The sequence below is a fragment of the Liolophura sinensis genome, chromosome 11 (assembly GCF_032854445.1).
Source record: "Liolophura sinensis isolate JHLJ2023 chromosome 11, CUHK_Ljap_v2, whole genome shotgun sequence".
NCBI lineage: Eukaryota > Metazoa > Mollusca > Polyplacophora > Chitonida > Chitonidae > Liolophura > Liolophura sinensis.
Window position 1 is genome coordinate 16,980,379 of NC_088305.1, and position 23,767 is coordinate 17,004,145.

Sequence of the window (23,767 nt, forward strand, 5' to 3'; positions counted from 1 at the left end):
ATGTATTATTATTATTTGATAATTATAAGTCAGGGATAGAACAAGTCCCTCGCACTTTATTCCATTTACGAGATATGTAATTACACATATATTTATTTTTGGTGAATAAACATTAAATTCAATTCATTTCATTGTTGTGGTGTATGCTGTAATGTATGTTGTAGTATATATTGTTGTGTGTGTGTTGTTTTGTATGGTGTAATGTATTTTGTAGTGTAAGTTGTAGTATATGCTGTAGTGTATGTTGTAGTGTATGTTGTGGTATATGTGGTAATGTATGCTGTAGTGTATGTTGTAGTATATATATGTTGTAAGGTATCCTCAAAGGTATGTCGTAGTGCATGTTGTAGTGTATTCTGTAATGTATATTCCAATGTATGTTGTAATGTATGTTGTGGTGTATGTTGTAGTGCATGTTGTAATGCATGTTGTAGCGCGTGTTGTAGTGCATGTTGTAGTGCGTGTTGTAATGCATGTGGTAATGTATGTTGTAGTGTATAGTGTAATGTATGTGGTAATGTATGTTATTGTACTTACCGTTAACGACAGTGCAGATCCAATCAAATATTTGCTATTTTAATGAGACCATAGAATTACCATTCACAAAATATCATTCTTGTCTCTGCACGTCTTACCGTTCACGTCCGTAATAACGTTCATACAATTTAAACTTTTTATCCGTAATAACGTTCGTACAAAATTAAACACTACAACTTTTCCAATAGAATCATTTTACCTCCATGAATAGTATAGACACAAGTGCCATTAACGATGAACTAAAATTTGTGATATTCTTAGTAAATTCCTGCTTAATAATTAAAAATGATTTCATCAGCGGTTATGGATATCTTGCCCAAAAAAAAATCTCCAGCTGAGCCTTCTAGAGCAGAATACAAATTCAGTCCACACCATGATTTCGACAACAGAGTAAACGTTGCATTATAGAGGCATGGATCGGTTACGTGAACACACTTGGGCGAGGCCAAACGATGTGGAGGGTGGGAGGGAGGGATGGAGGGATGAGATAGAGCAAGGGAGTGACTGAGAGTCGGAACGATGATCGGTTATGACTTCTGTCAGATGACAACGCTTTTGTCGAATAGATTAAAAAGACTATAATTTAGCGGGTAAATCCAGAACGGCGAGGACCGTATGATAGCTGGCAAATAATAATGCGTAACCGGTCAAATACAGCCCATTAACATGTTCTATTCCAGCCAGACCGCCCTGGCTGGCTCGTCTGTGGCTTCAGGTCAAGGCGGTTTGCAGGTAAATAAAACCATAAGAAGAGAGATCGTCTTACAAAGAGTGTTTCCCCATTTAGATAAACAATGACCTGCAGCGTATTTGCTAAAACCCTGCATCCAAAATCCAGTGCATATTTAATATACATGCGCGATATCCATGGTGATATTACTTAAGCGTTGTTTACACATGCGTGATTTCCATGGTGATACTGGGTAAGTATTGTTTACTTGCTGTCATGGCAACGAGCAATTAAAGCTAACACTGTGCCTAAAGAACAGAATGGAAAATCAATCGATGTAATTGTTCCATGGTATTAAGCGGATAAAGGCTATTATAGCAAATACATTTACGTTTGCAGTTGTTTCAGACGAAGACCACGCTTTTCTGCACACGTGCGTACTATTTAGTGCAAGTTGCCCTGGAGCCGTTGTTTTCCTTCAGACAAGACACCATTACTATCTTCGTGTGCTCAACAACAACATACACAATAACATACATTACAACATACATTACAACATACATTACAACAAACACTACAGCATACACAACGACATACACAACACACACTACAAACGCAAAACGTTGTTCTTTTCTTTTATTAGCAAGTCTGCATTGTGAATACTTTTTCCTGTTGTAAAAATGTAACATAAGACTCTGGAAGTTTGTCATAGTTATCTCCCTTGAAACACGCTTTAGGTGTACCTAAGCTTGCATGCTGAGCAACTGCCAGAGTGTACCAAGTGTCTTATAGTTTTGGCCTAGTGACGATTTCAATCTTTTTTAAATACGGCCAGAAATTCCTCCACGCTGACTTGGCCGTCTCCAGAGGTGTCTACAGCCTTGATCATCTGGTCTACCTCTGCGTCAGACAATTTGATCTCGCATTTGGCCAGAGCAGCCTTCAACTCGCTGGCGGACACATTCCCACTGCCGTCCTTGTCAAACTCTTTAAAGGTGCGTCGTAGGTTGGCTTCACTGATAGAAGAGAAAAATGAAAACTGTTGCAGCACGACAGTCTTGGAGAAAAAGGAAAACCCATGTTGTTGTAAATGTGAAACATTTTGCACGCGAACCCCATAAAGGCGCCCATAATGGCCTTTCCATTCCGCATAATTGGCTCCACACAACATGTGCATGTACATGTCAGTGTGTCGCCTTATTTTGGACCAACATAGGCCTCAATCGCCATGTTAATAGGTCGCCGAGTGTTTAACTAAAAAATAAACATATTAACGATGGCCTCACTCAGATAAGGATGAATGTCGCAGGACAAGCCACACAATACCTCACTGCGTTTCTTTTTGTTGGTCATAAATATGACGAAATGCTAAAAACAACCGTGATAACCAAATTGGATCTTCAACATTGTAAATGTACTATGCTTCTGAACAAGCCTCTCATGCTGGTATGTAATCTAACGAATGTATCACTTGAATACCAGTGATTTAATACAACCGTCTAATCCGTATTTTACACACCATATTTATGACATTTACATATGCAAAAATTCAGCATGACTCCTTAACTTGAAATTAGTGAGTTAAACACAAAGGTTTACCTTACGAAAGCACAGAAGCTTTCCATCTCGTAAAACACATCATAATGGAACGTTACCTTAATCGCAAGCTTGAGTAATGACATCAACACCGCCAACACTTGCACCCCTTCACTATATCCTACTTTACTACGTTCTGCAAACTAAAACCCCGGCAGGTTCGCTGTACCCCCCCCCCCCCCCCCATCACTATAGACTACTACAACACTCATAATAGGTAAAGGTGAGTTAAAGCCTCCAAAAGCTTAACTTAAACTTCTGACTCCCTATCCAAGCCAATACTCCAGCTTAATTCGTACATGCAGACTAAAGTCACGGATATTTTCATTTTCGTATCTTCTCTCTCCTACCACTCACAATTAATTACTTCTAACAGGCGTAAAAAAAATCCTTCTCTCTTCCCATCTTCTCGCGTCAGTGTAATTTACTTGGTACACGCGGATACAGATAAGCTAACTTTATCTCCCCATTCCTCTTAAACTTCACCACCTTACTTAGAACGAGCTAATCCCATACAGCTTACTTTATCTCCGTGCGTGGTCGCTTTGAGCAGACAGTGAGGAATTCATTCAAGTCGACTGAATGACTTTTGTCCGTGTCAACCTCCAGAAACCAGTCCTGAAATGGGAGACGACAAAGAGCTTTACTGAGCTGATAATAGTTCCGGTCGCTAACAAGAATAATACCTACATATATCTTATTTATTTATTTGATTGGTGTTTCACGCCGTACTCAAGAATATTTCACTTATACTACCGCGGTCAGCATTGCGGTGGGAGGAAAACACGACCATCCGAAGGTTGCTGGAAGACCTTCCCACTTACGGCCGGAGAGGAAGCCAGCATGAGCTGGACTTGAACTCACAGCCGCATTGGTGAGAGGATTCTGGGTCATTACGCTGCGCTAGCGCGCTAACCAACTGAGCCATGGAGCCCCCGCCCCCTCCCCCCTATATTTATCTCTCTATGCCAATATGTTATAGCAGGGAATGACACGAACGTCTTATCCGTCCGGTGTACCGGCCCGGATAGCACAGTTGGTAGAGCGTCCGCTTCGGGACCGGTAGATCCAGGATTAATCCTTGGTCGAGTCACACCTAAGACTTTAAAAGAGGAAGTTGTAACTTCCTCGCTTGGCGTTCAGCATGAAAGGGATAGTGCAACGACTGGTTGACCCGTATCAGTATAATGGCTCGGGCGGGGCGGCTTACTTGCCTTCGGTAAGTCGTCTCAGTGATGCAGCACTAAATAAAAGAGCGGTGGAAATCCGTCCTGCAACAAGGAGGCACATTACACGTGCATGCACCCTAATGATTCCTTCGTCGTCATATGACTGAAAAATTGTTGAGTACGACGTTAAACCCCAAGCACTCACTCACTCACTCACTCACTCCGTCCGGTGTACTAAATGGTTATATGTCTCTCCTTGTAAAGTATAGTGTAATGAGATAAAGGACTTTCTTATGATGTCTGCAGCAACCTGTGGATGGTTGTAGGTTTCTCCAGGATTATGCCTGGTTTCCTCGCACCATAATGCTGGCCGCCGTCGTATAAGTGAAATATTCTTGAGTACGGCGTAAAAACACCAATGAAATAAATTTGTGATTTTTGAATTTGATATACTGGTGTCAGCTATCCATTCTCTGTTTGTTATATTCGACTCGTGCCAAATACACATAACATCCATAGGCCATCGATGCAGTAAAATGGGTACAATAAAATAGGATATTGATGTAATTAAGAGACCGTTGTAACGATTTAAGTGTGAATGAATGTATACATGGGGGACTTCGCTCCTTAAGATTGGCAAACCGCTGACCCGCAAGGCCGGTGGCTCGTAACAGAGTGCTTACACAGATATCCTTGTCTGGGAACTGTTTCTCGGACCACCCCAGGGAGCGGATCAACCCCACCATCTCCTGGATAGACAGTTTCCCGTCACCGCTTTTGTCCGCTTTCTTAAAGCACTCTTCACAGTTCTTTCTCTCTGCCGGAGTGAGGTTAGACATCTTGATTAATAGCGTTCTCACCCGAATATAGGCTGTAATTAAACAAAAACATTTAATGGTTAAATCTACTTAACTTAAAATTCACTTACAGTATATAAATTGAGAGTTTCTTGTCTGTAATGCCAAATGTTAAGCATCGCTTGTTTCTGACACACAGCGGTTCCTTCCCATTGGTAATCCGTATTCTACCAAACGAGAAAATAAGGTTCCTTGTTTTTTTTTCTGACTTCAATCACTAATGTTCACTAATCACCTTTATTCTGTGGTTTTCATCATGTCTATTTCTGTTATAATAGTAGAGCAGGGAAGATAAATAAATCATTTGTGGATATGATACTAACCTGACATGGATGTTTGAATGCAAAGGCGATATAATACCTTTCATCGTTTCTCTCGAAAGGTCATGTCATGTGTGTGTTTGCCATATTATATTATATTTGCCAGCATAGTTCTGTCACATAGTTAGACAGCATACATTTGCTAAAAAATATTGCATTAAAATTCTTGTCAATGCAATCTGCGCGGTGAGCAAAATATGGCATAAAGTGAGGTCTAAGCATACAATGGGGTGAAAAATTACCGATTTGAGATCCTCTACCTTTCTATAATACACACATCATCTTTGCTGAAACCTTGTACGTATCCATAAAACATATATGTAACGATAAAATTTACTGCCTTCCTTTGTCGATAAGAGGAATGTTTTTTTTCTAAATGGAAAGATAAAGAAGAGATTCTAGCCTTCGCGCTCCGCTAGCTGTTTAAATAATACTTAAAATAATACACTTGTAATGTAGTGTGGATAACAAAAAAGCGAAACCAAACTTCACCCAGCTTTGAACTGATGGACGGAAACTCTGTGGGTTACACTTCGGCACGTCGATCGGGATTGGTATAAGGATCAGGTTACACTTATTTTTTCACCATTTCAACTCATCTTTTTTTCATGTTCACGTAAAATGAAGAACCTGTTCTGTGAGTGTTTAGTCCATTTTCAAATCTAGCTGTTGGTTTTGGCATCTAGTGAGGGCCGCTTTAGACGACAGTCAAACGTTGCAATCGTCTGTATGACGGTGAGTGTTTCATAACTGATACTGATTTTGTCGTGACGTCGAGTTTCTCCCAGTACTTAACCTCAGGAGATAAGTAAATATCAGTTTTCCTACAATAATCATATATTTGTTGTAACAGGTCCATCTTTCTGATGTAATAATAACAGCGCAAGCTTCCGCGGCGGTGATTTTACGAGTGGATTGCTTAACAGGAGCTTATTTGTGTACTACATATATATGAGTAAGCAATGCAGGCATGAATTCACACTGAACATCATACCTATTTTAGAAGATAAACAGTTTTTTTCAACCATCATATCTTCACATGACTTGTATTCAATACGTGTTTTTCTAAGATGTGATAGAACGTTTATGACATGCACGCCCTTTCCCTGCCACATATGTTCTAGAACATCAGCCCTGACTCTTCTACATAATGCTTAACTATATTTTGTAGGCTACATGTATGTTGTTGTCACGTAGTTTGAGTGATAGATAACAGTGTAAGGCTGTGACTCACGGGTCACTCTACTGCACTCGCAGTTTCCCGCCTAAACTAACCGGTCTCACTGACACGTGTATACCCGCCAACTCACTGCTGAACTGTTGCCTTCGTTGAATGTGCATATTACAGATACAGTGGAAACAATCAGTAATCATTAGAGTTATATTTGTATAATCACTAACTGGCATCTTAACTAGTGGGGGGGGGGGGGGGAGGGGGCTCCGTGGCTCAGTTGGGCAGCGCGCTAGCGCAGCTTAATGACCCGGGAGTCTCTCACCATTGCGGTCACTGTGTGTTCAAGTCCAGCTCATGCTGGCTTCCTCTCCGGTCGTACGTGAGGAGGTCTTCCAGCAACCTGCAGATGGTCGTGGGTTTCCTCTGGGCTCTGCCCAGTTTCCACCCACCATAATGCTGGTCGCCGTCGTATGAGTGAAATATTCTTGAGTGCGGCGTAAAACACTAATCAAATAAATAAATAAATAAATAACTACTCGGATGTCTAGTTATATGCGTTGTTTGTTTGAAGTACAAGTGTCAAACATCACACTGCACGACAACACAGTGTGTAACTGATTCACTGATTGATATTTATTGTTATATTCAAGAATATTTTATTCACTCGATGGCTTCAGCGTCATGGGTGGAGGAAAGCAGAGAGTGAAGGGCAAGTTACTGACGAACTTTCCCACATGTGAAATACAGCCTTGTTCGTCATGTACTTGAAAGACAAATAGGTTTTCAACAAATGCAAGACTGTGAAGGCGGCCGCAGGAGCGTCCTTGGCTGATTTAGAACTGTAATACGGGGGATCTGCACAATCCAGGCCCAGGATTTGCATTAAGCCCGCGTCTCGTGGCAAACATATATTCACCGATGGCGGTATGGGAAACTTCCAGGTATTATTAGTCTCCATCCAGGAGATTACAATCTCATTTTCATAAACTGTAAATCATTTATTCACAAAAGCATTTTTACTGAACGAAAACTCCAAATGTTGCTCGAACGGTTGTTTAGGATATCTCAAGATAGAATATTTATAAAATTAATGTTAAGCCAGATAACCAAAGCATAATTTGAATTTCTTTTCACTGTAAACTGGCCAATATACAACCAAAATCCACATCTTGACAACAGTCAAAGAATTGCTTTGACTTTAATTTGCAGTTCGACGAGGATTACTGAAATCCTACATGTATATAGCAAAATGCCAAACTGACCAGTGCACCAACATCAACATCTAACATGATCTGTGTATAACCCTGTCCATGTTTAGTGAGTGATTGAGTGCTTGGGTGCTTAACAATTTTTCAGCCACATGACGGCGAAGGATTTCTTAGGGTGCATGTACGTTTAATATGCCTCCTTGTTGCAGGACGGATTTCCACCGCTCTTTTATCTAGTGCTGCTTTACTGAGACGAATTACTGAAGGCAAGTAAGCCACCCAGCCCGAGCCATTATACTGATACGGGTCAACTAGTCGCTGCACTATCCCCTTCATGCTGAACGCCTGACCAACACCTATCCATGTTAAAACATGTTCATAAACTACACATAAAACAGGTTATACAGCGGCTTTGATAAAGAATTATGTACAGAAATCTATAAATTAGTCATTAACGTGCACTCCTTTGGCCCTACCAGGTATTCATGCTTTCTTCTTTTTGCCTCAGGCGATTTGGGCTATGTCAGGGAACAAGTGTTTTGGGGCGTAACAAGCGGGAAGATTGAATCTCATTCAATGGCAGGTGGATATTTGATCTCATGTCTGACAATATATATGTATGTGTGGTTAAAGTTCATCCTCCAAGGCTAACTTGTCTGCGTATATTTGTCATCCACTATGTATTATTACGCTTGTAGACATCAGATATGACTGAACGATTATCAGGGGAATATGGATATTATCCCACGTTGTGTGCCCCACGGGCACGACCACCTGGTGGTTCGAGGTCAGCGTAACCCTGGCGCCACTCGTAACGCTTCAATTTGATACAACTGTGTGCTCACCACAAACGATCTCTATTTTAAACAACTTGGGCCTGCCACTGTTTGCATTGTGTAACTTTTTTTTTATTTTTCAATTTCAAGTCGTATTGTTATTATATGAGGACAAATATTTTATCATTAAAATAAGTCTGCCCTCGCTTTAATAAGTACAATGAAACCCCTGCAGTTATGTCCGGAAAAACGATGCGACACGATCAACAGTTTGTTAGTCATGAAACAAAATTGCGCAATCGCTAGATCCAAAACAAAAACGGGCGTATCAAGCCAGGTTTCTCCCACTACAATGCTGATCGCCGTCATATAAATGAAATATTCACGAGTGGGCCTTGTGTGTAAAACATTAGTCAAATAAATACATAAATAAATACATAAACATGAATTTTGTGAAGTCCCCTTAAAGGAAAAATATGAAATACGTGAAAAACAATGCGAAGTCACAGCGCGGTTTAGAACAAAATTCGAAGGAGCGCCCAGCCAATACACATCCAGGATTGTAATTCTGGATAAGGTCTCATGTAGGAGTAAGGAATGCGTAAGTTACTGCTAATTAACAATCTACATGAAGAGCTAGAATAAAATCTTGACTCAGGTCAATTGATCAGGGGCTGTATTTCACCGGGTAACGTGTAGCCATTTGCCAGCTGTCACACTGTCGTCACTGCCTAGGCGCTACTCAGGATACTATCTTCTTTTATACACGTAGATAGACCCATCATTCCACAAGGTTAGATTAGCTATGTGAACTCGTTGTGGGGTAAACACGGGACTTTCAAATGCTGTGCTGCGCGCTGTTCCATTATAGCATGTTGTCAACCCCTGATAAATTCCCTCCCTAGTCTACCAAAACTATCATTACACAAATCACCTGTTAATTCAACATAAACGCAGAAGCACGCGGTTGCAAAGAAACAATGTGCACATGGAGACAATCTTAAAATAGAAATGAAAACTTACATCCGTCCGCTTCGCTATTTACCTGGAGTCGGAGTAAAATTCAAACTAGTTCAGTCAGTTCTGACGTGAATATTTATGTACTTCTATACAGCACAGGACCAGCGTCGTTGTGATTGCTTAAAAAAAACTCTACTGCAGAATAGTCCATTTCTGTATTTGAGGGGTCGCGGGACGCGTGGGATTTTGTAAGATCTCTGTTATCGATAGTGAATGTTTGAATTGCACTCCTTCCTTTATCACTGTAAGTATGAATCACTGTAATTGCGCCTTTCACCAGCCCATTGAATGGGTTTGTCAGTACGGGTGTTTACTAAAGCGTATAGCAACTTCACAGAGAGGCCTACAGATGTCCATAGAACTGTTAATAACGTGTCTACCTTTGCTCTGGGACGCTCTCTCTTACCCCTTCCAGCATACCCGTCGATGTTTTGGACTGTAACAAATTGGCTGTAATCACTTTTTATAGGTCAGGTGATTGCCAGTTGCCGCTAAATGCTATAATTATTGTGGCAAAGTCCTACAGATAACACAAATGCATACTGCGAAATCCTGTCGCTTAACGGTGGCTGCCTGCAGGGTCTAACTACATTTTCTGCCTAACGTGTCACAGAAATAGACATGTATTTAAAGAGCAAACTACTGTATATACATATAAGCACTAAGCAACGTCCTAATACTTTTCTGTAACTGACTTGCGGGAAAACACAGGAAATTTTTTTCAGTTATTCATGAATAAGCGACGAAGAATATTTATTTAGGCCTTGAGACAGGTATGAAGAATGTATAAAGCTTCCAAATGTATTCTATTTTTTTTAACTTAATTTAGTATTATTTTGGCACTGCATCCAAGAACTAAGTGTTGATACAGGCGACTCCAGATTGATGTCTGTGAGAATATCATGTACGGAACACAAGCACTCCCGGGTTACCTCGCAAACACGCACCGCTGCCTCTTTCCTGAATACACCAACAGTCTAGACCTGTTTTTATTTCTTATCGATGTTTCTTGTCATTCTGGTAGTTAAGGCTTGCGCTGGTTTTTATCTGCCTCCAGCAGTAACATTCCTTGCGACTCTTCAAGTCTGGAATGTTCGGTTGAAAGCACGGGTAAGTAAAACCATGGACAGGCCCACACAATACTGGTGAAGTCACACCTAATTACACATCAGGTTAACAGTAACCTTTTGAACTACTGGTCAATGGCAAGGAGATGGAAGAACCATGTTTTTGTAAAATGCGATTGTCCTCTTTACCTTCACCAGTTAAATGTACGACAGAAACCATTCATTTATCTCAAGTATTGTTACTGGTGTTTTTGTGGTACACCTACCATTTTCTGGGCAAATGCCATTCAGCACACAAAGCACATCAACCCCTTTAATTATGACATGTTGGTCCACAAGAATCCTAAGCTTCACTTATGTGGAATTCAGATACAGTGCCGTTACACACACTGCCTGCCCATATCCCTGGGTCAGAAGCCCACTCTAAAATAGCATGGATAACCGGAGCCCAGATCCCGTGATCGCATATCACTAGAATTGTGGGGTGCAGAGTCTGAAGTTTTAAATCTGGGCATTAATTCGATAATCGGATAACGGAAAGTGAAATCTTGACTTGGTGGAAAGAAAAGGGCCTATTGCTATACCGCTGTGATTATTAAAAATTCTGGTGTATTGTTGTCGGAATACAACGTACTGGCATGTTGCCGTGGAGTACGGTTTAGGCCTACGGGTATATTGTTATTGACATAAGGTATATTTATAGTGGTATAAAACATAGTGACAACAGGTAACTGTTGAACTGTTGTGGATACAGAGCCTACAGGTATACTGTTGTGAGGATAGAGCCTATAGGTACATGTATACTGTTGTGAGGATAGAGCCTACAGGAATACTGTTGTGTAAATGGAGCCTATAGGTATACTGTTGTGGAAATAGAGCCTACAGGATTATTGTTGTGGACATAGGGTCTACAGGTCTGCCGTTGTGGAGACAGGGCTTGCAGGTCTACTGTTGTGAAGACAGGGCCTGCAGGTCTACTGTTGTGGAGACAAGGCTTGCAGGCTTGCTGTTGTGGAGACAGGGCCTGCAGACCTACCATTGCGGAAGTAGAGCCTACAGGTATATTGTTGCAGACATAGGGTCTACAGGTCTGCCGTTGTGGAGACAGGGCCTGCAGGCCTACTGTTGTGGAGACAGAGCCTACAGGTCTACCACTGTGGAAGTAGAACCGACAGGACTTACGTCGTGGAGACAGAGCCTGCAGGTCTGCTGTTGTGGAGACAAGGGCCTGCACGTCTACTGTTGTGGAGACAGGCCCTGCAGGCCTACTGTTGTGGGGACAGGGCCTGCAGGCTTACTGTTGTGGAGACAGGGCCTGCAGACCTACTGTTGTGGACATAGGGTCTATAGGTCTGCCGTTGTGGAGACAGGGCCTGCAGACCTACTGTTGTGGAGACAGGGCCTGCAGGCCTACTGTTGTGGAGACAGGGCCTGCAGGCCTACTGTTGTGGAGGTGGGGCCTACTCGTCCACCATTGTGGAGACAGGGCCTACAGGTCTACCATTGTGGAAGTAGGGCCTACAGGTATACTGTTGTGAGCATAGAGCCTATAGGTATACCATTGTAAGGATAGAACCTACAGGGATACTGTTGTGAAGATAGAGCCTAAAGGGATACTGTTTTGAAAATGGAGCCTAGAGATATACTGTTGTGCAAATAGAGCCCACAGGTATATTGTTGTGGAGATAGAACCTACAGGTATACTCTCGCAGAGACAGAGCCTAGAGGTGTGCTGTTGTAAAGATGGAGCCCACAGGTATATTGTTGTGGAGATAGAACCTACAGCTATACGCTTGCAGAGATAGCGCCTAGAGGTGTGTTGTTGCCCACAGCTGTACAGAGCCCACAGCTGTACTGTTGTGTGGATACAACGCACAGGTACAGTTTCTGTTTGTACACTGTCGAGAACAAACCTCACAATAATACACTGTCGTACACAAACCTCGTAATAATAGATTGTCGTACACAAGCCTTAAGGCTTTGACTCTGACATGGAATAAATAGCGATAATTTGGGGGGGGTGGTATACCAAACTGTTTGGCCGGTAAAATCAAGTTTTCTGGCAATGTAATACTGCCTTGATACGCCTGGAACCAATTAAGACGTTCTCAGATGATCATGCTATATCTGAGTAGACAGGAAGAAACTGTCGAGAATACAGTGTAGGAAACAAAGTGTCAACCACAGACTATTGCCAGGTGGATGACAAACATCCAGATCTAAGGCCACAACTGATTTACAAGGATGATTTTCCAATATATGATTTATATTGGAATTCTAAGGAATTGCTTTTCAGTTCAAAAATGACAACGATTTAAGTCTGCTATCCTACAGGCAAAAGTTGACTGGCTGTAAAACATCCGATCTGAGTAAACAAGGACCAACCCATCGCGGATTAAATATTTGCATCATTTATAGACAGATTTATCATTTATCATTAATTGTGTCTATTTCACTGAGCAAATAAAATGATAGCATGTCATAAACAACACAAGACAAAAACCTCAAGATTCCTCATTGCGGTTTGACATTATTATTTTATTTCTTTCTATATACTTGACTGTGTGTTACATGGTACGTGTACATCAAAAGTGAAATTCCATCCAAAATAGAATCGATAACTTATGATATATTCCTGTGGAGATGTCTCACAAAAGCTGGGTAATTCATATTATGGATCATATCTGCCTAACCGACAGCGCCAAGCCTACTGGCCTAGAGGTAAGGCTGTGGGTAGATCTCAGATATTATTCATACTTCCAGCTTAGCTTTGAGAAATACAGACCTGCATTCTTTCATTGACTGTCCTGGAACTGGGTCCTTTCGACCATGTTGTCCTCAATATGTAAAAGCTGTGTGCTACAAAGACATGTTTCCTTTAATCCAACAGTACTTATGTTTCCATATCAACTATAGTTATTTGTGAATAATAAAGGCCATAAGGTCAAAATTATCGCAAATGTACCCATCGCACCGGCACCAAGTCAATCTTCGCTCGCTGCCATGTTCAATTCGAGTCGGACGCACCCGTCAGCGTCCGGAAAAAAGATAACTGGATTGAAACCAAAAATGTGGTCATCACTAAAATGTTGACTGATAAGTTGTTTTTTAACTTTAATCTGTCTGTTAATAATGAATATAAGGAACTATAATCAAGAATTGTGAAAAAGGAGAGTCTTAATTTTGGTAAAAGCAGCCCAATTCACTATAGCAACGTAGTCATGTAATTTGAAAATGGCGGTTTGCCAAGTCCTGATGCTGTTCCGTGGATGCCTAGGTAACATTTGTGTTCATTTTGATGTTATGGTCTGTATTATTCTCGCATAATGAGGTGATATGAATTCAGAATTACCTTAAAAAAACGTTAAAGTATGTAACTTTGTAGCAACTGTATATATGTTATAGATGCCAACCTTTTAGTCTAGCTTGTGCTGGCTTCCGCTCCAGACATAGGAAGGTCTGGTAGCAGCCTGCGCATAGCTTCCATGGCTCTACCCAGTTTCCTCCCATCATAATGCTGGCCGCCGTCGAACATGTGAAATATTCTTGGGCACAGGGTAAATCGCGCATGAAATAACTCTTGTTCAGATTGTTATATTTCAGAAAGAATCTGCCTGTAGAGCCGACTGGTCTGCCGTTGTGGAGACAGGGCCTGCAGGTCTGCCGTTGTGGAGACAAGGGTCTGCACGTGTACTGTTGTGGAGACAGGGCCTGCACGTCTACTGTTGTTGAGACAGGGCCTCAATATGTGTATGTGTATGTATATAGGAGGCGCATTATTTCCTACTATTTAAGCATTTGAAAGAGCAGTTAGAATAAACCTTAACTCAGGTAAACAGACACGAAGTCGTTTTTCACCGTTTAACTGTCAATAATCACACTGTGGTTTTACTCTATATGCTGTAAGCCTTTCATTATATTTGATATACATTACATCTTTTCCTGAGTGTATGAACGAACTTTTGGCATGAAGACAATACCAGCTACCACCAACATTACACAGAGACATGCAGCCGTTTCAGCAATCAAAACATAAAGGAAAGTCATGGGAGAAGCGTTCTGCATTAAATAGCCCACCAATATGGGATTCAGAGTATTACCAATATCAGCACAAGTCATAATCCATGCCATCATTTTGCTGGATATTCCAGACTGATAAGAATTAGTAAAGGAAATTCCCGCAGGGAAAACCACTGACATAAACGAACCTATCAGAGCAATCATGGGCCATGAGATAGCGCTGTACACATTGCAGAATGCGATCCATAACGACAGGCATATGTTCATTCCGGCTAAGCATATCAACATCAATGTACCTGGGGAGATAACTTTTGCCAGGCCGACACCGCAGACTTTACAACCTGTATAACCACACCAAAACACAGTTAGCGCCCATGCTCCATTAGATTTTGTCCACCCAAACGCCTTCACTAAGAAAGTCATCAAGAAGTCGTGGAAGCAGTTTTCGATACCATCATACAACGTGAAGAATAGCCCGATAAGGAAAAGCACGACAAGCTGCTGCTTTTGCGAAACGTTGTCGCTCTTGTCCATTGATTCGTATTCGTCCTCGTCATAAGTCTTGGGTGTGTTTCGATTTTTCACGTAAATCCCGAACCAAACAACGGCAATAATCTCATAAGTCAGCCCGACAATGAAGAACGGTACTTGTATTCGAGTTTCTGATAGTGCTATGGTGGAGTTACCAATAGAGTTAGATGTGTTGAGTGATGACCCTGACAGCGTGGTCGTTGTAGACAAGAAAGGTTCTGCTAGAACTGGACCAACTATTCCACCTACAGCATAGCACAGATACAAAGCATGGGTGAAGGAGGCATCTTTGCTTTTCCACAATCCAGTGACCAGCAGAGGTAAAGCTGGAACAAAAGGGTGAGTTTTACTTTAGATTGATAGTCCCTTGTACAATTACCTTTTGAAGCATGAATCTATACATGTGTCACTTTCTTGCGTATGTCTCTTCCTGCTGTGAGGAAAACCTGCCACGTACATATATCTTTATATAGGAGAGAGTTGCTTAACCCTGACATCACCCGCTATTCACGTGAGCTTTTGGTGAAAAGTGAAAAAGTAGTATGATTGTTTTCGCATCTGTATCATTTGAAGCCATAACTAGTGTTTAAGGAACTCTGGTCGAGTATATACGCTAATAAAGGTTATCACGATCGTTGTTGAACTTGATATACAAAGGAAATCAAATATTAGTTACCCACACACTACACACTACACGCTACATGTATCAAACTCTTGTGACCAGTTTAAGTTGTGGTGTGGTGTAACAAAAGTGAGGTATTTGTTATGACTTCTGAATCGTTTCGCGCATTGTTTGTCCAAACTCAGATGGATTTTATGCATATACGCACAGCGTACGCATGCGCACAGGTCATATGCCTATACGGACGAAAGTGAATAACCCGTTTAGCACATGAGTTTGCATTGCATAACCACTATTTGCCTTATGTTTTGCACGAAGAGTTGTTATTATTTTGCTAGTTGTACTTTACATACTTAATCATTCTGAAACTTTTCAACTTTGTGATTTCTTTAAATTTTCTTCTCGTCGAGGTTTGCCTCAATTTCTCCTCTGTATGTCTTTAGTTTATCTGCATAATGCATAAGTTTCGGGTTTGTTTTAATTGCTATATCTATTTCTATAGTAGCTTTACTGGCAGCATTCCTCAAAACTACTGTTGTTTTGCTTTGATGAAAATCCGGGGCGGATCACGCGTTAGAGCAAAGAAACATGACTGTTTCAGCATAGCCTGAATGCCTCAACGACTTCTTGTCATTCACTTACCCGCCTCTATTAAGGCAATTCCTATCCATCCTGCTAAAGTGACTGTGATCAAGTAGACTAAATCTGGCATCCAGGGAGTGACAGCGGTGAGGAGCCCTGTAAAGAGTAAGGAAACCGCAAACATTGCTTCAAGAGGGAACTTTTTGAAGAGTGGACCGGAAGCAACTGATCCGACGATCCCACCGACACCAGCAGCCGTGAATATCAAGGACCCATTCTGTACATCCGAACCTGTTATTTGCAGTAAGTCCAAATAAGTTGTCCCGCCCAGTCCAACCGCGATGCCCTTTGTATAAAGAAGAAAACATAATGTTTATTAGTTTAGGTATATGTATAAACTAATGCGGGTAGAGTCGCTGCCGAGTTCTGACCACAAGCCTCTGCCAATAGAATCGAGTGTTGAACAATCTCTCGCTGGTTAAGCTGGACCTAAGTGTTGCAAGCATCCAGGGGATCCAGGTCTCCTGTCAACGAGGCATTGTTTCATTTTAAAGGCTGAAATGCACATTCATGTGTTTTGCTGAAATAAGAAATGATTATAGTCTTTAACTTGTCGCCTGTATTCAACTGTCTATAAAACCATTCATATTCGCTATCAAAATCGCCTTTCATCATTCATACGTAACCTTACAAGTCTTACATATAGATATATTAGACGTCCATATCATTGCAAAGAAGATGCAATTAGATTACTTTCCCTAATTCATAATGTTAAACTTCATAACCTTGTTGTCCACTCCAAGCAGTCATTGCTACGGTGGGATTCACACATCAACAAAGACTACACCATCGTACCCGCGAATAGAATACGTTATTTTTCTAATGTGATCCCATACTGCCGCGAGCTACACGAGATAAAATAAATTTCTTTTATTAAGGTTATATTAGCAATTACAAACATGTCACTGTCAGAAACATGGTCTGGTATAAAGAGGATCACAGACGAGTTAAGTAGTGTCGCTGGTCTCCACATATTATCCAGCATACTGTTTGTTTTGAATAATTATGACGTCATCCCAGGTAGTGTTCTAACTGCATGTGAACTGCTTTGCTTAGCGAGTGCTCCTCAAACTCAAGGCCTTGGTATGTATGTATGTATGTATGTATGTTTGGGTTTTAGCGTCCTCCTTAATTTTTCAGTCATATGACGACGATGAAACCTTAGGTGTGTGTACATGTATCGCGCCTTCTTGTCCACATCCCGTCACATTATTTTGCCTCTGGCGAACCAGTCTTGTTAGCTTTAACCTCTTTGTACTGAGCTCCAAGCTAAGCAGCAACACGTACCATTGTTGAAGTCTTTGATATCACAGGACCGGGTTTGATTTGGGGTCTCCCGACATCGAGGCGGATGCTCTAACCATTAGCCCATTGGAGCGATATACAAGGCATTGGTAAGATGACGAATAACTTTCCCACAAGAGCTTAATCGGTATAGGATTAACGGCGTCGTGTGGACATGATTTAAACATTTACTGAGCAGTTAGAATAATATCCTAACCGAGGTTAATTGACACGAGGCTGTATTTCGCCGGCTACGTGTGACCATTTCCCATCAATCATACTGTCGTCACTACTCTAGTATTACTCTCTAGGATATAATCTTTCATATCAACCGCTTCATTTCATCAAATTTAATAAAGTATAGTAATATGTTCTCCAGTGATGGTAATAAACAATTTTAACTAAATTCATAACCAAAGAGGAAATAAGTGTAATAAGAACCTGCCATAATATATCTGTGATCTAGATTGTTCACTAGCGATCTATTCAATATATATATATATATATATATATATATATATATATATATATATATATATATATATATATATATAGAGTCAGGTGTATTTCAATCTTTCTCATTCTTGCCTTTTCTGTTAACGAATCGTAATGTTTGGAATAAATTCCGTTGTCATTTCCTGCACTGTAACTTGTGTAGTAGATGAATTTAGCAGTAGATTTTTCCTCAGTTTCCTGGCGATACACGTTGTGCTATAGAGTAGGTAGGTCAAATAACTTAAAAGTCTACATGGTACAATTGTAAACATTATCTGTGCCTGGAGAAGATGTAAGAGTATCTTACCGTGATGAATTGTCCGATTCCCAGGTTTGCTGTCTGAAACAGTTTGTAAGCATAAGATGCCTTCTGTGGCGCTTCCTTATCTTTGGAACCCTCTTTTTTCGTTACTAACTCGTCTGACTCCATTTCCTTTGCATTCCGAACAATCCTTCATTAGCAGCCCTGTGTTAAAAGAGAGAAAGATGTGAACGCTTGACTAAACAGCGAAAAACGAAAATGGCGTTTTTTGTGTTAGTAGAGTTTATTCGTACATTTATTAAAAACAAAAAAAACACGCACATCAACGAAAGCAAACACAGAGGTGAACGCGTCTTGTGTTTTCTTTCATCTCCCAGATTAACTGACTCATTCTCGCTACTGCACTGAAAAAAAAACAAATGTTAATCATTTAAACGCATCTCTGCAACAGGTAATGAAGGTGTTTAACAAATTAATGCCTTTCAGTAAATATCGGACTCGTTACTATACTATTTAGAACGTTAAAATGATTCCAAAGTTTCCCCAAAATATATAATTTGATCCCTTTTATACATTTTAAGAATGAATAAATGAATGATTATGGCTTAACGCAACATGGGCAATATATCAGCCCATTTCAGCGAGAACAAGGTGAAAACACAAGGCGGCTGACGTTTTCGATATGGTTGTGAGATCATCAAATATGAAACAAAAATGTTTGGGCAGAAAAAAACAAAACATTTAAAACTCGAAAACCAGCATTTTTTAAAAATAGTATATCCAGAAATCTGTATGTATATAGCGTTTTATCTATAACGATTTATGACAATAAAAATTTATATTTTATGATACAGACCAATGGCCCTCAAATATTTTATTCATCGATGCTGTCAAACAAATCATATACATAGTTGATAGTGTAGAGTCTTTGCCGAGCATGGGCAAAGCGTACATAATCAACCAGGATATGTTTGATGCCGTATTCAGCACCATGTCCAACACACTCTGGGGCAGAGCCCTCATCAAGAATAAAATTGTGAGTTAGACGAGAATGCCGTGTTCGAGACCTCGATGAAATTACTTGTTCTCTACGAGACATAATTAAAAATTAAAGCAAATGACAGGGTGAACACTATGCAATTTATTATGGACCTGCAAGTCCCATTCACCCTGCCAAAGCGACGGATATATTTAAGAATATTAGACTTCACGTCAGTATAAGGGATTTTAACTTTGGTGTGAATTTTTTCAGGGCAGCATTTGACTCCTTGTCTTCGACTGTGTTTTCATAGATACCAATATGGACAGAGTTTCGGCTGCGGCTGACTTAGAACAAGGAGTCTCTTCTTTTCGTCTTCCATCCTTTGCATCAATCTCCTCGGCCGAGATCAGATCTATACTCATGGCCTTATTATATGTTTCTCCTGGGCATGCCCGGAAGACAATGGTGTGTAGTGACTCGCTCTCCTGCCTCTTGGCAATACAGCATAATAAAATTTTAAAAAACTGTTTATTTTAGTCTTACATAGAAAAAAATTTAAAAAAGGCAAAGATATTTTATTCTGCTGGATACCGAGTGATATTGGTATCCATGGAAACATGGATATAGACAGGGAAGCTAAAGCTGCTCTTAATAAATCAACATCTAAAATTAAGATTCCTTATACTGATTATAGGTCTAATATTCTTATTCTAATATGTTTGTCACCTTTGGCAGGGTGAATGGAATTTACAGGTGCGCAATAAACTGCACACTATTCACCCTGTCTTTGTCTATAATTTCCATACACATGGTATGTCTGGCAGAGACGAAATAGTTTATTTACTTATTTATTTGATTGGTGTTTACGTCGTACTAGTTTTGACGAGGTGTCGTGGTTTGTCGTTTGACATACAATTTTATTCTTGAATTGGATGTGATGTTGAATACGACATCACACATCATTGTTGACTGTAGACTTTGGCCATGTTCGAGAAAAGTTCTACACATTCAACACTATATTCGATATATTCGACACCATTGCTGGCGATGCTGTCATAAATTATTTAAAAGCCTTCCAGAGTTACTTTAAAGTAATATTTTCCTCTGCACCTCCCAGAGTTACTTTAAAGTAATGTTTTCCTCTGCACCTCCCAGAGTTACTTTAAAGTAATGTTTTCCTCTGCACCTCCCAGAGTTACTTTAAAGTGATGTTTTCCTGTGCACCTTCCAGAGTTCCTTTAAAGTAATGTTTTTCTCCGCACCTTCCAGAGTTCCTTTAAAGTGATGTTTTCCTCTGCACCTCCCAGAGTTCCTTTAAAGTAATGTTTTCCTCTGCACCTTCCAGAGTTACTTTAAGGTAATGTTTTCCTCTGCACCTCCCAGAGTTCCTTTACAGTAATGTTTTCCTCTGCACCTTCCAGAGTTACTTTCAAGTAATGTTTTTCTCTGCATCGTCCAGAGCTCCTTTAAAGTAATGTTTGCCTCTGCACCTCCCAAAGTTTCTGTCTAAAGTTATGTGCTCTCTGCTTCTCCCAGAATTTTCTTTAATGTAATGTTTTCCTCTGCACCTTCCAGAGTTACTTTAAAGTAATGTTTGCCTCTGCACCTTCCAGAGTTACTTTAAAGTAATGTTTTTCTCCGCACCTTCCAGAGTTACTTTAAAGTAATGTTTTCCTCTGCACCGTCCAGAGCTCCTTTAAAGTAATGTTTGCCTCTGCACCTCCCAAAGTTTCTGTCTAAAGTTATGTGCTCTCTGCTTCTCCCAGAATTTTCTTTAATGTAATGTTTTCCTCTGCACCTTCCAGAGTTACTTTAAAGTAATGTTTGCCTCTGCACCTTCCAGAGTTACTTTAAAGTAATGTTTTTCTCCGCACCTTCCAGAGTTACTTTAAAGTAATGTTTTCCTCTGCACCGTCCAGAGCTCCTTTAAAGTAATGTTTGCCTCTGCACCTCCCAGAGTTACTTTAAAGTAATGTTTTCCTCTGCACCTTCCAGAGTTCCTTTAAAGTAATGCTTGCCTCTGCACCTCCCAAAGTTTCTGTCTAAAGTCATGTGCTCTCTGCTTCTCCCAGAATATTCTTTAAAGTAATGTTTGTTCACGCACATCCTAGAGTTCCTGTCTTTAAAGCAATGGTCTCTTGCTTCTCCCAGAATCTTTAAAGTAATGTTTACCTATGCTACTCCCAGAGTTTATATTTTCATTGTCTTTCTCCGGAGTTAAATTTTAAGTTAAATTGGATGTATGATTTTTAATAAAATCATATTTCACAACCGCCGTGAGTATTATTTGCAACTATAGTAATACATAATAAATAATTCGATACATTATCGGTTTTCATTTAGATTCTCTGATATAACCTGGAGTATGGCGTAAAACACAATACAATCAATAAAAATAGATAAATATCATTATTATTCTCACCAAAATGGTGAAACATTAGTTGAGGAAACTGCTAATGAGACGTTTATGAGACTTCAATACGTTTTAGGTAAGGAACTGAAACTGTTCACAGTTGAAAGCTTTTGATCGCGTTACTAGGCGACCGTGCTGGAATTTATGCAAAATGAAAAAACAATTCTTCTCCAGAACGGTTGATGTGATTGAGCTGGAATTGAAACTGCAGTTGCACAAAGCCTAGTCATGTTTAGTTTGTTCAGGAGGACATAAACCATAACGCACGTTTCAGGGGCATCAACGTATATTTATCGTAACTACCCCGGCAACATACGTTTTTAACATATGTCGTCATAGTAGTTACAATCAACATTGATTGAGCATGATTAATACTGACCTGGTCATTAGCAGCAGATGGTCGGCATGTAACCAATAACCTGGAGGAACAGTACACGTGTGCTGTCGTTCATTTTACTCTCCTACATCAGTACCTACGACCCATTGTTTACATGTATAAGAACCCAGTTCCCATGACGTAGATAGTTACACGCTCCCATGCGTTAAAAACTGAAAGATCACAAAGTGAATTGAAATTTTAAGAGTACAATGTTTAAACGCTTGAGATAACACCAGGTGGACTTTTACCTATGAATGCAAATTAACTCGAGGAGCCTCGGTCTCGAATCTTCTGCTTAATTAAACTGCTGTCTGATTCATAAGTGTGTATTTTTTCTCTTAATTATACCAGCCTTCATATTTCATGGAGGGGCGAAGGGGTTACAGAAGTAGTACATTAAATATTAAATTTGGAGTCTGAATAATTTATTTGGCCACGTCATTTCTGGTAGAAAAGCTTCTGGCTTATGAATAATCTTTGTTTTGATAGTAAGCCTGGTCCACCTTAATGATCAGATGCTGGTCACAATCACACATTCCAATGGATACCATGCCCGACTGGGACGCAAGGCAACGGAGCAATCAGATTTCGTTGGAAAGAAACCTGGAAATATTACGTATCGATATTAATAAATAACTGGCTAAAACCTTTATAATCAGCACAGACAATGTACGAGTTCATCTCAAGTTTTTGACACCAACTTGATGCCGCCTTTTCAATGTGTATGGGATCTTTGTTACTACAAGAGGTCTGCGACACTCCTTTGATCGTTTCCTTGAAGCCAATTCTTCCAAACATATTACCTGCACGTTACACACGGTAATGGTGGTTATCCCAGACTAAGGTTTTCCCCTCCCATCAAAGTCCACCGTCCCAGGAAAGTCCGCAGTCTCACCATAGTCCACCGTCCCATTCAAGTCCACCGTCCCATCAAAGCCCACCGTACCAAATGAAATATTATTTTATAACCTAGAACGTCCCCACTAGTTGACCGCTGGTATACGAATGTCAATTTTGACGCATAAATTTATGATGTTGTCGCCTTAGAAAGGATGAAAATATTTATTTATTTGATTTAGTTGTTTAATACCGTACTCAAGAATATTTCACTTACACGACGGCGGTCAACATTATGGTGGACGGAAACCGGGCAGAACCCGGAGGAACGCACGACGATCCGCAGGTTACTGACAGAAATTCCTGCGTACGGCCGGAAAAGAAACCAGCATGAGCTTCCAGCGACCACATTGTTTAAGAGGCTCCTGGGTCATTATGCTACGCTAGCACGCTAACCAACTGTGCATAAATCTTTACAGATAAAAAGTTATACACATACATATGGTTTATTGCGACGCTGGCGATCTAACGCACTGGGGTGAAAAGATATCATCCAATGTAAGTATATGGATAGGAGTATTCTCCCCTATTCCACCGTAGCCCTGGGAGCAGTGTGTAACAAATGAGGCATCAAACACTGTAAAGCATACCCCGCCCTGCCCACAGTGCAATCATGACCAGTTTATTCAGTTTATTCGGCACTTTCTCGCTGATTATAGTCGTGAAAATCAGTTTTATACAGCCTAAAACGTCACTACCTCCTTAAAACCTGCTCTATAATCAACTTTAACATCTTACCTCTGCATAGACGTCAGTGTCTATGCACAACCCGCCGTCTTATTCTCCGTGTATAGCAACCATCCCGAGGTTGGGTCAAATCCGTCGCGTTTCCTGTAAATAATGTAA

General features: G+C 40.4%; 2 protein-coding genes across 2 annotated transcripts; both read right to left on the bottom strand.

The window, feature by feature from the left end:
• Positions 1-1,444: 1,444 nt before the first annotated feature.
• Positions 1,445-9,456, bottom strand: LOC135477922 (calmodulin-like). Its single transcript, XM_064758143.1, has 4 exons — positions 9,331-9,456; positions 4,656-4,843; positions 3,327-3,421; positions 1,445-2,223 (listed from the first exon to the last, which is right to left on the bottom strand). The coding sequence occupies exons 2-4, from the start codon at positions 4,809-4,811 to the stop codon at positions 2,019-2,021; spliced, it is 456 nt and encodes a 151-aa protein (XP_064614213.1). The 5' UTR covers positions 4,812-4,843; positions 9,331-9,456; the 3' UTR covers positions 1,445-2,018.
• Positions 9,457-14,324: 4,868 nt separating this feature from the next.
• Positions 14,325-18,418, bottom strand: LOC135478125 (sodium-dependent glucose transporter 1C-like). Its single transcript, XM_064758397.1, has 3 exons — positions 18,296-18,418; positions 16,210-16,495; positions 14,325-15,271 (listed from the first exon to the last, which is right to left on the bottom strand). The coding sequence occupies exons 1-3, from the start codon at positions 18,416-18,418 to the stop codon at positions 14,325-14,327; spliced, it is 1,356 nt and encodes a 451-aa protein (XP_064614467.1).
• Positions 18,419-23,767: the final 5,349 nt, after the last annotated feature.

What these genes read in the sequence shown, in the direction of transcription:
- LOC135477922 (XM_064758143.1), bottom strand. Translation starts at nt 4,811, where the DNA reads ATGTCTAACCTCACTCCGGCAGAGAGAAAGAACTGTGAAGAGTGCTTT. An exon ending in TCCCAGACAAGGATATCTGT is followed by an intron (nt 3,422 to 4,655) that starts GTAAGCACTCTG and finishes CTCCCATTTCAG; the next exon opens with GACTGGTTTCTGGAGGTTGA. An exon ending in CGACCACGCACGGAGATAAA is followed by an intron (nt 2,224 to 3,326) that starts GTAAGCTGTATG and finishes CTCTTCTATCAG; the next exon opens with TGAAGCCAACCTACGACGCA.
- LOC135478125 (XM_064758397.1), bottom strand. Translation starts at nt 18,418, where the DNA reads ATGGAGTCAGACGAGTTAGTAACGAAAAAAGAGGGTTCCAAAGATAAG. An exon ending in GAATCGGACAATTCATCACG is followed by an intron (nt 16,496 to 18,295) that starts GTAAGATACTCT and finishes CTTTATACAAAG; the next exon opens with GGCATCGCGGTTGGACTGGG. An exon ending in AATTGCCTTAATAGAGGCGG is followed by an intron (nt 15,272 to 16,209) that starts GTAAGTGAATGA and finishes CTTTTGTTCCAG; the next exon opens with CTTTACCTCTGCTGGTCACT.